This window comes from Coregonus clupeaformis, chromosome 30 (genome assembly GCF_020615455.1).
Source record: "Coregonus clupeaformis isolate EN_2021a chromosome 30, ASM2061545v1, whole genome shotgun sequence".
NCBI classification, from domain to species: domain Eukaryota; kingdom Metazoa; phylum Chordata; class Actinopteri; order Salmoniformes; family Salmonidae; genus Coregonus; species Coregonus clupeaformis.
In genome coordinates, this window is record NC_059221.1 from 37371654 (window position 1) to 37386399 (window position 14746).

Here is a 14746-nt window from a genome sequence, read left to right on the forward strand (position 1 = left end):
TATGTTGTAGCCCTAAACAAGCTCAACCGATTCACCTATTCAAGGGTGTGAGGATTAGGTGACCAGTTGAATCGGGTGTGCTAGCTCTGGAATAGATCAAATACATGGAACGGCTGGGGGTCCTTAGGAGAGTGAGAGCAAAAAAAGATGGCGGAAGCATACGTTGATGTGGAGCGTGAATACAATGGCGGTGGAATCAAGGATAGTTGGAATATTGTCCCAAATAATAAAAAACTGAGCAAAGTAGCATACAGTGATGAGACTGTCCCTTCTTATCTTGTAGGAGTACGTTTTCTTTAATGAGGAGCAGCCGATTGGATTACCAATTTTGAAGAATCCATTTGATATATCCAAACTGGTGGAGAGAGTGCTGGGTAAAGTGAGTATCACGAGAGGCGGGCTTGTTTAGATTTTTTTGTTCTTCTGAGGATCAGAAGGAGCGTGTGTTGCGTCTCACCAGATTTGAGATGTTTGATGTGTCCTGTGTGTCTCTTCGGAACAGGGCATCCCTCAAGGGGGTAATATCTGGCGTGAGACGCAACACACGCTCCTTCTGTCGGTGTTGCAGAGATGGAAAATATTCCTGGAGTGATTGATGCCCGTCGGATGAATCGTGTGGTGAATCAAGAAAAAGTGAAGAGTCTTATCTGTTCTTTTGTCTTTTGATATGGAGTCTCTCCCTACTCAAGTGCAGTTAGGGTAATATTAACCACAGAGTCAGAGCATTTATCCCAAGACCAATGCAGTGTGATCATTGTAAAGCTTTTGGTCATGTTTCAAGTGTTTGCAGAAGGGAGAAGCCGAGATGTCCAAGTTGTGGAAAAGATCATATCATGTGTTATTAAAGTGATGAAAATGTGACATGTTGTAATTGTGGTGGGAACCATGAAGCCACGTCTTTCGAATGCCCCACAAGGGTGAAAGAGAATGAGGTGGCCAATGTCAGGGCTATCCAGAGCATATCATATGCAGCAGCTGTTAAAAGGGTTGAGGGTTTGAATGGTGCTCCTGAAGAGTCCATGGTGGTGGATAGGCCTTCACTGCAGGCTGCAGGGGTTGCCTTTCAACAGCAGGACCCAGATATGTTAAAGGTTAAGTAGGTGAACTTTGTGGCCTTTATAGCTATGGTGATTAATGGCACTGCCAAGGTGGAGATGAAGTCCAGGAAAATAGATATTGTGGATGCGGTGGAACGGTTCCTGGGACTGAAAGATGTCTCGGCAGAGGAGTTGCATGGAGGATTGTCACAAGCCGTACCACCCTCTCAGATCATACAGCCTGAGAAGGGAGATATGGAGATTTGAAAGAAGGAAGAAGTGGGAGTTTGGGGGTTTTGGTTTTGTCAATGTGTTTTTTTTATTGTTTTATTTTGGGTGGATTAAGTTAGTTTTCCCTGTCACAAATGGGTTTTATTTTTACCTTGGTTTTTTTCAAACCTGTCCAGTTGGTGGCGGTATTGCACCTTTTGGGGTTGTAGTCTGCCATAAAACCCACTGAAGAAGAAGAAGGGTCCTGAGGGTACGACTAGAAACTAATGAGACTGATTGTTTGACCACAAGTGAGAGTTGTTTGATATTGTTGAAACTTGTTTTGCTATTGCAGAAATGTGGTTAGAGGTTAATGGGAAATGGTGGCGGGTAGTGCGGATGAAATGGAGGAAATGGAGAAAAAGTTGGTGAAGCAACAGCTGTGCTGGAATGCAAACATTATGGGTGTCAGTTCTGATGGTATGGAGCGGGAGGATGAGGGTCAAGGACCGGAATGGTCGGTAGTGGAAAGACACAGGAATGTACCTGGTGCGTATGCTAGGTTAAGGGGAGTCATCACTGGGGTCCCAATATCTATGGCCACAGATGATATTAAAGAAAATGTGAAGGGAGGCAGAGTGATTGAGGCCAAACGTTTGATCAGTAGGAAAGAGGGTCAAAGAAGTGAAAGCTTATCAGTGATGCTGAGGTTTGAGAAAGTCTTGCCGGGAAAAGTACAGATAGGATTCCTTAGTTTAAATGTTACAGAATTTGTCCCATATGCACTGCTGTGTTTTTTAAATGCCAAAGAATGAGACATGTAGCTGCTCAGTGTAAAGGAAAGAAAAGATGTGCCAAGTGCGGAGGCGCACATGATTACAGTGAATGTGGAACCAATGTGAAGGTTAAGTGCTGTAATTGTGGGGGAGAACACAGTGCAGCATTTGGTGGATGCCAGGTACAGAGAGAGGCTAGAGAGGCTGAGATATCGGATCAGTCATGATGTACGGAAACTTTCCATCTCTGGAAAGTTTATTTTCGGCAGGTGGCTTAGTGGTTAAGAGCGCTGTGCCAGTAACCGAAAGGTCGCCGGTTCTAATCCCCGAGCCGACTAGGTGAAAAATCTGTCGATGTGCCCTGGAGCAAGGCACTTAACCCTAATTGCTCATGTAAGTCGCTCTGGATAAGAGCGTCTGCTGAATGACTTAAATGTAAATGTATCGTATGCAGAGGCTGTAAAACTGATTGGTAGAACTACAGTGCGGACTGATGGAGCTTACATGGACGTACCTGTAGTAAGTGGACCTGCTGTCGGGGCTGGTGCTTCCGATGGTCCTGGCATGGTTTCGGGGCCTGTTCAGAAATCTTGTGCTCATAAATGTGCGGTGTCAAAGGACACTTTGATAATGAATAAAGTTGACTTCATATATTTTATTGGTAAGGTTATCAATACGACTTGGGTTGTGGAAAGCAGAAATGCCAGGTTGAAGGTTATTATGGAGACGGCAAAATAGATATTGGGGGTAACAGATGCTACTGTTGAAATGGTTGTTGACATGCTGAACAATCCTAAGGGTGGAGTGTTTCAGCATGATATAGATCAAGTTTATTGAGGTTGGGGAGGGGGAGGGGGTTTCGGGGGAGGGGAGGGTGTGGTAGAAGTTTGGGATTTATTTGGTTTTGAATTTTATTTTCATGGTAGTAGCAAATTGGGCAGATCATGATTGATCGTACATTCCACCACAGTAGGTGGCGGCATGCACTTAAACGATTGTTTGCAGACCGCCATGATATCATACAAGAAGAAGAACAAGAAGCAGAAGAAGAAGAAGAAGGGTCCTGAGGAGAGATTAGAATACCACTCGTGTAAAGGGAGGTAGTTTACCAAGAGATAGTACATTGTCGTATGTCTATTGCTTTTGGGAGAGAAGCAACTGTTCTTATTTTGTAAATTTGTGTTCTTTATCCCCCCTGCTTTCCATTACAGAAAAAACTGAAGGAATCGCCTTTGGTGTAATTTAGCCTTCGCTAGTTTCCGTAGGAATGCCCATCAGCTGACTGACTAGAGAAAAGTCAGAAAGCAGACAATCACAAACAAATGATTGCCAAATAAAACATTTATTAACTGCAGCTAACGCCATCATAACTATGGAATCGACTCTCGAGCAACATCTGGATGATACGTAAGTGATTATTTGATCGAAACTTATGTGATCGTACCAAATCGTTGAATTATGTGAAAACATTCCTCAAATGTTGTTTTGATATGATAGCATGAAGAATCCAGCCATTGTCGGAGTTCTCTGCACGGACCAACAAGGACATATTCTAGGCTGTAAGTCAAATTATCACATTTGTTGTTGCTGTCTTTTATTTATCTGATTATTTAGCAGGCAAACGTTTGACTGACGACCGCACGCAGTCGTCGTCAAATCAATCACATTTATTTGATAAAGACCTGCATCAGCAGTTGTCATAGTGCTTACATACAGAGATACCCAGCCTAAAACCCCAAAGAACAATCGATGTATACGCACAGTGGCTAGGAAAAACTCCCTATTAAGGCAGAAACCTAGGAAGAAACCTAGAGGAACCAGGCTCTGAGGGGTGGCCAGTCCTCTTCTGGCTATGCCGGGTGGCGATTATAGAGTACATGGCTTTTAAGGCCAGATCGTTCTTCAAGATGTTGAAACGTTCATAGATGACCAGCAGGGTCAAATAATAATCACAGTGGTTATAGAGGGTGCAACAGATCAGCACCTCGGGAGTAAATGTCAGTCGGCTTCCAGGACAAGGTACTAGGTAGCACATCCGGTAAACTGGTCAGGGTTCCATAGCTGTCCATCATTCATCATTGGGGGAAATGCTGCTAGCTAGCTACACTGTTTTGCAGCCTATGTCTGGCAACTGCCTCTTCTAACGTTTGACACTTCAACAAAAGACTTAACTGAATGTTTGAAAACTATGAAAATATACCCTTGAAATGGCAGTAGTTACAAATATTAGACAACGCAATAAGTCAAATAATAGTAGCCTAGCTAGAGCCAAATCCTGTTATCTCTGGTAGGGCCTAGCTAATGTATCGGGTCCACTTTTGATACTAGTGAACGTATCACAAGATCAGCCTGCATTTTGACCTTCCATATGACTGAATCGGAGTCTACTTTGTCTCTCTTGTGTTTATTTCAGGTCGTGGCTCTCTGTCTGATGAGCACGGGGGAGTGGTGTCTGTACTGGTCAGACAGGCAGCCGCTCTCACCAGAGACCCTACAGACAGCCCCACAGTGTGCCTGGAGGCAGACTCAGGGTGAGGAACCACATCCAGTCAATATTAGGGTGAGTTCGTTTTGCATCGCTTGGTGCCCCGGGTGGTTGGGTTTTTCACTTTAGGAACAATTGAATCGTTTAAAATGTGCAAACCCAGGGCACCCGGCGACGCAAAACGAACTCGCCATCGGATAGTTATATGACCGGTTACTATTTACAAATAAAGTTTCTAGACCCTTTTTCTTTGGCAGAGGATCTGAAAGCATTGGGTAGATAATAGTGCAAAGTCTTCCCAGCCTACCAGAGGGCAGTTATCATGTTGCTCATACCTTTGCAAGTTTTTCACATCTACATGACGGGCGCGAACAGGTAGGAGCTAGGGGTGGATTTAGAACTCGACTTGGAACTTATCTGCAAAGTGCTTGTCTTGTTAAACTGAAATCAGTTTTACCTCATTTTTACCAGCATGTCACCTGTGGAGCTAGAGGCAAACAAGACTCTAGATCACCTTTACTCCACACACAGACGCATACAAAGCTCTCCCTCGCCCTCCATTTGGCAAATCTGACCATAACTCTATCCTCCTGATTCCTGCTCTCAAGCAAAAACTCAAAACAGGAAGTACCAGTGAGGCGCTCAATACGGAAATGGTTCCGATGAAGCGAATGCTAAGCTACATATTCCAACCAGAATCTATGGATTACAGGCAACATCCGCACTGAGCTAAAGGCTAGCGCTGCAGCTTTTAAGGAGCGGGACACTAATCCGGACTCTTATAGACGGGTTAGCTGACAACGTCACGAAAACGATGTGCGCGCTTCCATGGGGCAGAAGTTAGCCTGTTGTGATTCTGGACGGCCAGATTTCTAGCAAGAATGACGTGAAACTGCCATGTGAGGAATCGTAAGTGGCTCGTTTCAGCTTGTTTCATCTTGTTATTGATGCCATGTCTTGTTTTGACTGATTTCATGTTAATGCTAATATAGCTAAAATTCGCTAGCTAGCTAGCTAACCAACAACTGTAACGATGTATTTGAGAGACAACAAGGTCATTGTACAAATTTATTTATGTTTTTAATAAACCTTGGAGACTAAATATAGCTTACATGTTGTCAACAATCTAAACCAACCTCCTCTGTTTTGACCCATGGTTGCGCATGTCGTGTTTTGTTGCTAAACAACCAACCACTATAAGAAATCCCGCTACGACCTCCGACGAACCTTCAAACAGGCAAAGCGTCAATACAGGACTAAGATCGAATCCTACTACGCCGGCTCTGATGCTTGTCAGATGTGGCGGGGCTTGCAAACTATCACAGATTACAAAAGGAAACCCAGCCACGAGCTGCCCCGTGATGCAAACCTACCAGAGGAGTTAAATGCCTTCTATGCTCACTTCGAGGCAAGCAACACTGAACCATGCATCAGAGCACCAGCTGTTCCGGACGACTGTGTAGCCGATGTGAGTAAGATCTTTAAACAGGACACGTACTCAGAGCATGCGCTGATCAGCTGGCAAGTGTCTTCACTGACCTTTTCAACCTCTCCCTGACCTTGTCTGTGATACCTACATGTTTCAAGTAGGGCTGAGAATTGCCAGGGACCTGACAATACGATATTATCAAGATACTTAGGTGCCATTATGATATGTTTTGAGCCCCGCAGTGGACGTGTCATAATACCCATAAAACCTAGCGGTCAAACAGGGAAATGTTTCCAAACTTTTCCAGCATTCATTTTTCCCATAGGGGATTTTAGAAACACTTTAAAATAAGGGCTGTGTTTTGTGTAGGCTCACCCTGGTGTGACGTTTTGATAACCATGTAAATCTCTTTAGGTCAAGGTGACCTATATCAATATATTCAGCTATATTTACACTCAGATTCGAAAATGCTAATCAGCATCAAAGTAGACATCATGCAACACTACAAATCCCTGCAAGCTCCTGCATGTCATCTTTAGCTAACAGGTATTATGTAAATGTAAAACTTCCCCAAGACCGTTCACAGAATTGTCAATTTAAGGAAATGTTGCCAATTGATTCATTACTAAATTGAGTTAACACTAGATAGTTAATCCAGAGATTCTTATCTTTGTCTCATCCAGATCATCATGGCATTTGTAGTTCAGTATGATAGCCACATTAGCAGCTAATTAGCATTTCATTTTTTGGGGTAAATGCATAAAATCAAGCTTTATTCAGACATGGAATGCAACACAATGTCCTTTACAGGAAAAAAACAAATAAACAATGAAAAAAAAAAAAAATGATATTTAATACACAACAAACATCAGAGGATAAAAAAACAAAAGAATAACAATAAAAACTGAAAGACTAAAAAGCCCCCTAAAGAAAAGAAAAGCTAAAAAGGTGTTTTAAGATCTATTTTAAATATGTCCACATTTTCGGACCCCTCAGGTTCTCTGGCAGGCTATTCCAGAGGCTGGAGGCATAATAACTAAAGGCTGCCTCTCCATGCCTCTTGGTCCAGGGCTTTGGGATAGTTAAAAGGCCAGTGCCTGAGGACCTGAGGGACCTACTGGGTACATAACTTAAAAGCATGTCTGACGTATTGGGGTGCGCAAACTTGGATTGATTTAAAAACCAATAGATGAATCGTACATTTTAAAACTCACAGGCAGCCAGTGCAGAGACCTTAAAACCGGTGTAATGTGTGCTCTCCGTCTGGTCTTGGTCAGTACCCGTGCTGCATGATTCTGTATGTTTTGCAGTTGACCAATGGCTTTCTTGGGTAGACCAGACAGGAGAGCATTACAGTAGTCAATGCCTCACCTTGGCAATGTTCCTCGGGTGGTAAAAAGCTATTTTGGTCACATTCCTAATGTGTGATTCGAAATTGAGTTCAGAATCTAAAATGACAACTAGGTTTTTTTAACCTGTTGTTTTATCTTTATTTCCCGTGAATTAAAATGTGCGGCCAGATTCTCTCTCTCTGTGCTTTGGCTCCAACAATATGTACCTCGGTCTTGTCTTGATTTATCTGGAGGAAGTTGTGAACCATTCAAGTATTTAAATCACTAATACAGTCTAATAATTTATCCGTGGAGCTAAAATCCTCCGGTGACACAAATGTAAAGTTGTGTATTGTCTGTCTAGCCGTGAAAATCAATGCTGTGCTTTCTGATAACGCTGCCAAGGGGTTACATACAGTATATAAACTGAACAGTACCGGACCCAAATGTAACCTTGTGGAACGCCACGTGATGTGTATTTTCTCTGAGTTATGTTCACGAAGGGTGACAAACTCTCGACCGTTTAAATAGGTCCTAAACCAATGTAGAACTGGACCGGAGAGGCCAACCCACCTCTCCAGTCTGTCCAGAAGGACATCATGGTCAACAGTGTCGAATGCAGCACTTAAGTCCAAGAGTACAAGGACAGAGAGTTGTTTGGCATCTGTGTTGGCTCTAAGATCATTTACCACTTTAACTAAGGCTGTCTCTGCTGTGGTGGGCATGAAAACCAGATTGGAATGTTTAAAAGATACAGTTGGCACTTACATTTTTGTTGTTGTTTTTTGAATCCATACTGCCTTTGCGTGATAGGCTAGGACACATCATCAAATTTCTCATCAGGTCTTGCTTGACTGATACCCAGCCTAATGTTTGTCTTATCTCTGAAATGTGCCGCAAACTCATCACATTTAGATGTGGAGGAAAGTTCACAGGTTTGCGGGGGTGGGATTTATCAGGCCATCCATGGTCGAGAAGAGCACTCTCAAATTATTCTGATTTATAAGTGATCAAGTTAGATATGCCAGACGGGCAAATTTTTCAAATTGCCTTGTTATATATATATGCCAAGTTGTTCACTCAGAATATCATAATGGACCTGCAACTTTGACTTTCTCCACTTCTGCTCTGCCTTTCTGCAATTTCTCTTTTAATTGATTAATTTCCTCACTCATCCAAAGGGCTCTCCGTTTGGATGTGGCCTTTTTCAACCTTATTGGAGCTATTGGCTATTAATGTGCTATTAAAGTTATCAACTAAATCATCACAAGAGGAAGGCAAAATAGGTGATGTTCAAAATCTGTAGCAACTTCAGAGGTAAGATAGCGTTTCTTAATGTGTTCAGTATTACCCTGTGCTTTGGGCAACAAGGTAGTAAGAAATACACAGTGGTGATCAGATAAAGCAACATCAACAATAGAGGATATGTAATTAGAAAGCCCCTTGGTAACAACCAGGTCCAGAGTATGGCCGTGGTTATGGATCGGCCCAGTAACATGTTGGATAAAGTCCATAGAGCTCAAAAGATTCATAAATTCAATGGTCTTTGTCAACATGAATTTTAAAATCGCCCCAACACAATAATTTTATCATATTTCTCAGGGACAATGGACAATAGTTCAGAGAAATCAGTAAAGAAAGTGGGACAGTGCTTTGATGGCCTATACAGGGTTATGACCAGCACTGTTGGCTGACATTTAAACAGTATATCATGATGCTCAAAAGATCCAAAGTCGCCAAACGAAATGTCCTTACATCTGAGTGAAAATAGAGGCTGTCCCCCCCCCCACCCCACCCCCCACCCCTTTTCCCTTTCCTGATAGAGCTGTAGTCCCGGGGGGAGGCTTCAATAAGAGCGGCACTACAGTCTGAAGACGGACATGTTTCAGTGAGAAACATACAATCAACTTTGCGCTCAGTAGAGGTCATTCACGAGAAAGGTTTTACTAGTGATTGCTCTAACATTTTAAAAGTGCCTTATTCAATGAGTGTGGGCCACTTTGCCCCTGGGGCATCTGCCTCGAGGTAACCAATAGAATATCAACCAAATTTATTGTTACAACCATTTTTTCTGACAGTCTCCAATCTATCAGAATGGTAGGAGATCACAGTTTGTATAAACTCACTAGAAGGCGGAGTTAAAAGGGAGATACATTTGGTTACTCACAATAACCATAGTTCCATTTCTACAGGAGTTGATATGGTTTCCAAGTCCTGTGTTGCTTGTTCTGACAGGGAGAACTGGAGCGCTACCAGACCCTGTCTGTCAGTCTATAAAACAGTTTGCGACGTTGCTGGAAATAATCCTGGAACCCCTGTGGTTATGGTCTCTCTTAAAAAGTGTTGGTTACTCCCACAGCAAATCAAAGTTGTCACAAAGAGAGACGTTCCTGTCATTGCAAAGTTTCTTCAGGTACTTGTTTAGGGCAACGAGGCAAATATATTGATAAGTCACCTTGTCCGAGAGATTTACACGGTTATCAGAACATCGCGCCAGGGTAAGCCTACACTTAACACAGCCCTTAATTTAAGCGTTTGTAAAATCCCCTATTGGAAAAATGGTGGGAAAACATTTGGAACCATTTCCCTGTTTGACCGCTAGGTTTTATGGGTATTTTGACTCTATTATTGCAATTCAATACTGTGATTTTATTGCGATTTGATGTTAGAAACCTATTGCTCACCATATGTCTGCGGCAGAGGGACAAGAGATCCATGAGAAAACGAGTTTTGATCAGTCATGGAAATAAGTGCTGAAAACAAATTGGCTCCCTTTTTAAAAAGATGACGGAGAACAAGCTACGAAGGAAAAATACTGGAGTTTTGGTGCAGGTACAACCAACTAACACAAAAATAATATTGCGATATTGTCAAAACGATGCGATATGTCGTCAAATAATATCCCGATTATGTAACTATCTAATTTATTTATATATACATTACCAGTCAAAAGTTTGGACATACCTACTCATTCAAGGGTTTTTCTTTATTTGTACCTTGTCACAACACAACTGATTGGCTCAAATGCATTAAGAAGGAAAGAAATTCCACAAATTAACTTTTAACAAAGGCACACCTGTTAATTGAAATGCATTCCAGGTGAATACCTCATGAAGCTGGTTGAGAGAATGCCAAGAGTGTGCAAAGCTGTCATGAAGGCAAAGGGTGGCTACTTTGAAGAATCTCAAATACAAAATATATTTTGATTTGTTTAACACTTGGTTACTACGTGATTCCATATGTGTAATTTCATAGTTTTGATGTCTTCACTATTATTCTACAATGTAGAAAATAGTTTTTTTTAAATAAAGAAAACCCCTGGAATGAGTAGATGTGTCCAAACTTTGACTGGTACTGTATTTTTTATTCATCAGTAGTTTAAAGCAGACCACCATAGTCCCTGTGCCCAAGAACGCCAAGGTAACCTGTCTAAATGACTATCGCCCCGTAGCACTCACATCTGTAGCCATGAAAGGCTGGTCGCTCACATCAACGCCATCATCCCAGGCACCCTGGACCCACTCCAATTCACAGATCTGATACCCACATCCAACAACCCACCCTCAACTCCTTGTATATAGCCAAGTTATCGTTACCCATTGTGTATTTATTACTATTATTATAAATACTATTATTATTATTATTATTGTGTTTAAAAAAAAAAAGGTTATTTTTTTTTATTTCTCTGTATTGATGGGAAGGGCCCGTAAATAAGCATTTCACTGTTAGTCTACACCTGTTTGCAAAGCTTGTGACAAATAAAATGTGATTTTGATTCGTCTAGTTATCGTTGACTGTGCTGCCACCTTGTGGATATCATAAGTATGTGCAGCGCTTCATGTAGGTCCCTGAACTTCACCTTTACATTGCACTGCGCACATCTCTGAGCAGTCAAAACAACTCATTTGAAACTATGTTCAAGACATGGGCATAAAACATTGATCCCCTGTGGGCAACATGCTATATTTATGATTGACAGCTTGTAAATGGGAAAAGATTGTATGGCAGCATCCTGTAGATACGAGTTACACCGTGACATCCCGACTACGGTATTTAACGACATGTTGAGCTGAGGCAGAGTTGGTCAGTTTCTGCTGATCTGAGATCAGTTTTGTCTTTGGGATCATATAATTGATATGATTATATGGACAGTAGTGTTGTCTTCGATACAAGATTTAGAATCACAATACTCGATACCGTCACGATCAAATTATTATTATTATTATTATTAGACCTACTAACCAAAGTCACAGAATGGCACTTGATCCAGAAAAGAAACTCAGGCTACTGCTCTGTTCAGTCATTGGGCATCTGAGTTCAATATCATTACATAAAAAAAAAAGTAATGTAAAAATAAATCATTAAGAGATTTGACTTTGGTAAAAAAAAAAAAATGGTAATCATTTCTTTGAATGGTAATTATTTTCATAAACAGGGTAAATCAAGGTGTATTCACCAAACGGGTGAATACATGTTCAATAGGAATGTGAGCATGCATTGTTATTGATTTGAGCTTTTTGCTGATTTCATGGGGCTACAGATGACAAACAATCCTTTCCATTTAGGACTTATTTTATTGGTAACTGCTAAGAGAACATATTATTTTATTGTACAACATTTGCAAGCTCTTTTCTAAAAGTGTGCACTTTCTCTTTAAGAAATGATTGACGTGATTCAGGAGGCAGAATGTGGCTGTGGACTGTAGTGGAAACCACACGGGAGGCAAAGGACCGGTTTTCAGTGGAAAGGGAGACGAAGCAAATAACATTTTTGGGGACAGTCAGCTTTGAAGTCAGCATATTTTGCGCTATGGTTAGCATATTATCACAAACAAAGTACTACTAGGTAGTGAATTCAGCTGTAAGCTAGCAAGGAACGTTGGCCTACAATTAAAGCTGGAAGCTTAGCTACCGATATTGTCTTGTATTTGTAAAAGTGTTCGAGGCTGTAGGGACATTGTTTTTGCGAACAGTTTCAACATTTCTACATACAGTGTTGCATTATTCAAGCGTGTTAACTTCTGTGCAGCAGGAGTGGGGACTGTGAGCTAATGCAGCCCAGACAGCTCTAGCAATAAATGAGTACTTGGAGCAGGCACTTTGCTCTTCACGCTATAAAGGGGCTGCGCTGTCAGACTATACTCTCACGCTTTTAATAGTATACAGCATCATCTAGATATGTGTGCAACAAACGTTCAACGTTCACCTTCTGCTACCATTTCTGTCAACCCGTTTACGCATACAGTTTGGACGCATACGTTCGATAAATCCAACGTATGCACCACATAGAACGCACTGCAACTGCCTCTGCAACGCAATGTTGCAAGACAAACGCAGCGTTCCATTGGAAATGCATGTACTTCTTGGTGTACCAAAACGCAAACACAGACGGTGTGTTCGAAGCATAAGACGCTTTATGAATACGGGCCCGAATGACATGCTGCCTTAATGAATGATATGACTGTGGCAACTTTTTCCTCATCTCCCCAAAAAAAGCAACCAGTAGTAATCCTTCAAAGCTTTAATGGTGATGTTTCTTTGTATGCTGTCAAACTGTCAATGTTTTTGTGTTTGGTTAGTGATTTTAATATTGCATTATTTATTTTGTCATGTCTTGATTGAAATGCAATTGATTGGCCACAGGCTTTTTACTATAGTAATCATTGATTGTTTGTACCCCCCCCCCCCCCCCCACAGGAATATCCTTGTGAGAACGCATGGAACCATCACAGTAGCTGTTCACAAGATGGCGTCATGAGGTCACCTAATGAAGATATACAAGGCTGTCTGTAAAGCTGTTTGTTCACTAATGCTAAATAATCATACACAATATAAGATCTGGATCTGGGAGGTTGTGTTCAAGTGTCAGAAGATTGTCGTTTTTCCTTCTTCTTCCACTGTCTGTTTGGCCAGGAGTCAAATTTAAAAGGAGTCATTTTTAAAAGTCGAGTACATACTATTTGAGTTGTGTTTTGTATAAGTTAATAGGGTCTGATTCGCTTTGGGCCAATATTTCTTATTCAATACCTGGATAAGACTTTTTGGGACATTTGTTCATCTGCAATCAGGTCTGGTTTTCAAATGTAATGTATAAATATTGTATATGTGTTCATATTAAAAGCAATGTAACAATTTGTCACAGCTGTAATGGTGTCTGTGTTCTGCAAAGTCAGGGGGACTTGGTTGTGTCGTACTGTACGGTGTGTCTGAACTGACGGTCTTGTTTATATCTTTTTAGTGTGGTATGTTTTCAAATATATTTCACTCTCGTGGGATACTGCAGTAAACTTGGCCTAGAGGAGCTGAACGTGGTATTTGGTACGCTATACTTCTATATTTTACTGCTGTATCTGTTTTTAAATGTGGGACTTAGTCATGTTTCGTACGGTATGTCTGAACTGAGTCTTCTATGATTTTAAGTGTAGGGTTAAGTTGCCCCTAGATGCTGGTCTTGTCAGTTTAGCATTTCCCCCACTAAAGGTTTGACATTAAGGGTTGCCCTTTTGCCTGGGGCAAGTGACCTGCGCGGTCACGCCAGTTGAGCCTGCTCTGTGGTTGGCCCATTGGGCAGGTGATTATTATTTTTTATTTTTTATTTTTACCGATAACCAAAACGCTAAAAACTCAATTAAGTTAACTTGGCCTACAAACCTACAGGAGTTGAATATTGAGTCGTGGCCACGCCTCACAGTCCCCATAACAGCCAGAAGACTACCCCAGTCATCGCCACCAATCTGAAGGCCACGCCAGACTCAGAACGCACTGACCTTAATGTGGCTGATGTCTGTCAGAGGTCAATGTCAGTAGTTCATTGTCTCTGTACCAAATAGCACCCTATTCGTTATATAATGGGCCTGGGTCAAAAGTAGTAAACCTAAATAGGGAAAGGGGTGCTATTTGGAACACATATTAAATTATGTGTTCATGACTAGCACAGTGCTCACTCAAGTATCTTAGGTGTGTATCATGCATTGTATTCCCCCCCTAGTTTCATCTATTCGTATGCTGAAAAATAAAGAAAATATGTACCCAGAGTTAATTCACAGAAATTGAATTTGGCCATAAGTGAGTTGCATGATGCCTCTTGGTGTGTGAGATGTTTATAGATGAGAGTGTCTGGTCTCTCTCGCTCTCTAGCTCTCTCCCTCTCTCCCCCTCTCTTGTTTAACTAAACCTATTATGTTTTACTTTAGTGAACATGCACAGTTCACATGTCTACAACTTGTATCTATTCACTGTCCCAGCAGGTGCCCATGCTTCCAGTGAACGCATTTCCAGTTCAATGCATTTCTAGGGCGTTTCAGGTCGATACACTTTAACTGGGATAAGGTCGGTTTAATCTTCTGACCTCCGTGTCAAGGGTCCATTACTTTCTCCTTTAGATGGTTTAGCATTTCTCTTGGCATCCTGCTGAGGTAATTCTGTGCACATAATAGTCCTAAGTGTGGAATGTATTTGTTTCAAAACCTAGTCGTTATA

The 14746-nt window shown here is 41.5% G+C and overlaps 1 protein-coding gene across 1 annotated transcript; it reads left to right on the top strand.

Moving 5' to 3' along the window:
• Window positions 1-3083: 3083 nt before the first annotated feature.
• LOC121546124 (ragulator complex protein LAMTOR5-like) lies at window positions 3084-13404 on the top strand. Its single transcript, XM_041857161.2, has 4 exons — window positions 3084-3430; window positions 3521-3582; window positions 4437-4554; window positions 12965-13404. Exons 1-4 carry the CDS (start codon window positions 3396-3398, stop codon window positions 13023-13025), a joined length of 276 nt encoding a protein of 91 aa, XP_041713095.1. The 5' UTR covers window positions 3084-3395; the 3' UTR covers window positions 13026-13404.
• The last annotated feature ends 1342 nt before the right edge of the window (window positions 13405-14746 follow it).

Coding starts and splice junctions, on each gene's coding strand:
- LOC121546124 (XM_041857161.2), top strand. CDS start 3,396: ATGGAATCGACTCTCGAGCAACATCTGGATGATAC. Junction 3,431..3,520: donor GAGCAACATCTGGATGATAC/GTAAGTGATTAT, acceptor TTGATATGATAG/CATGAAGAATCCAGCCATTG. Junction 3,583..4,436: donor ACAAGGACATATTCTAGGCT/GTAAGTCAAATT, acceptor TGTTTATTTCAG/GTCGTGGCTCTCTGTCTGAT.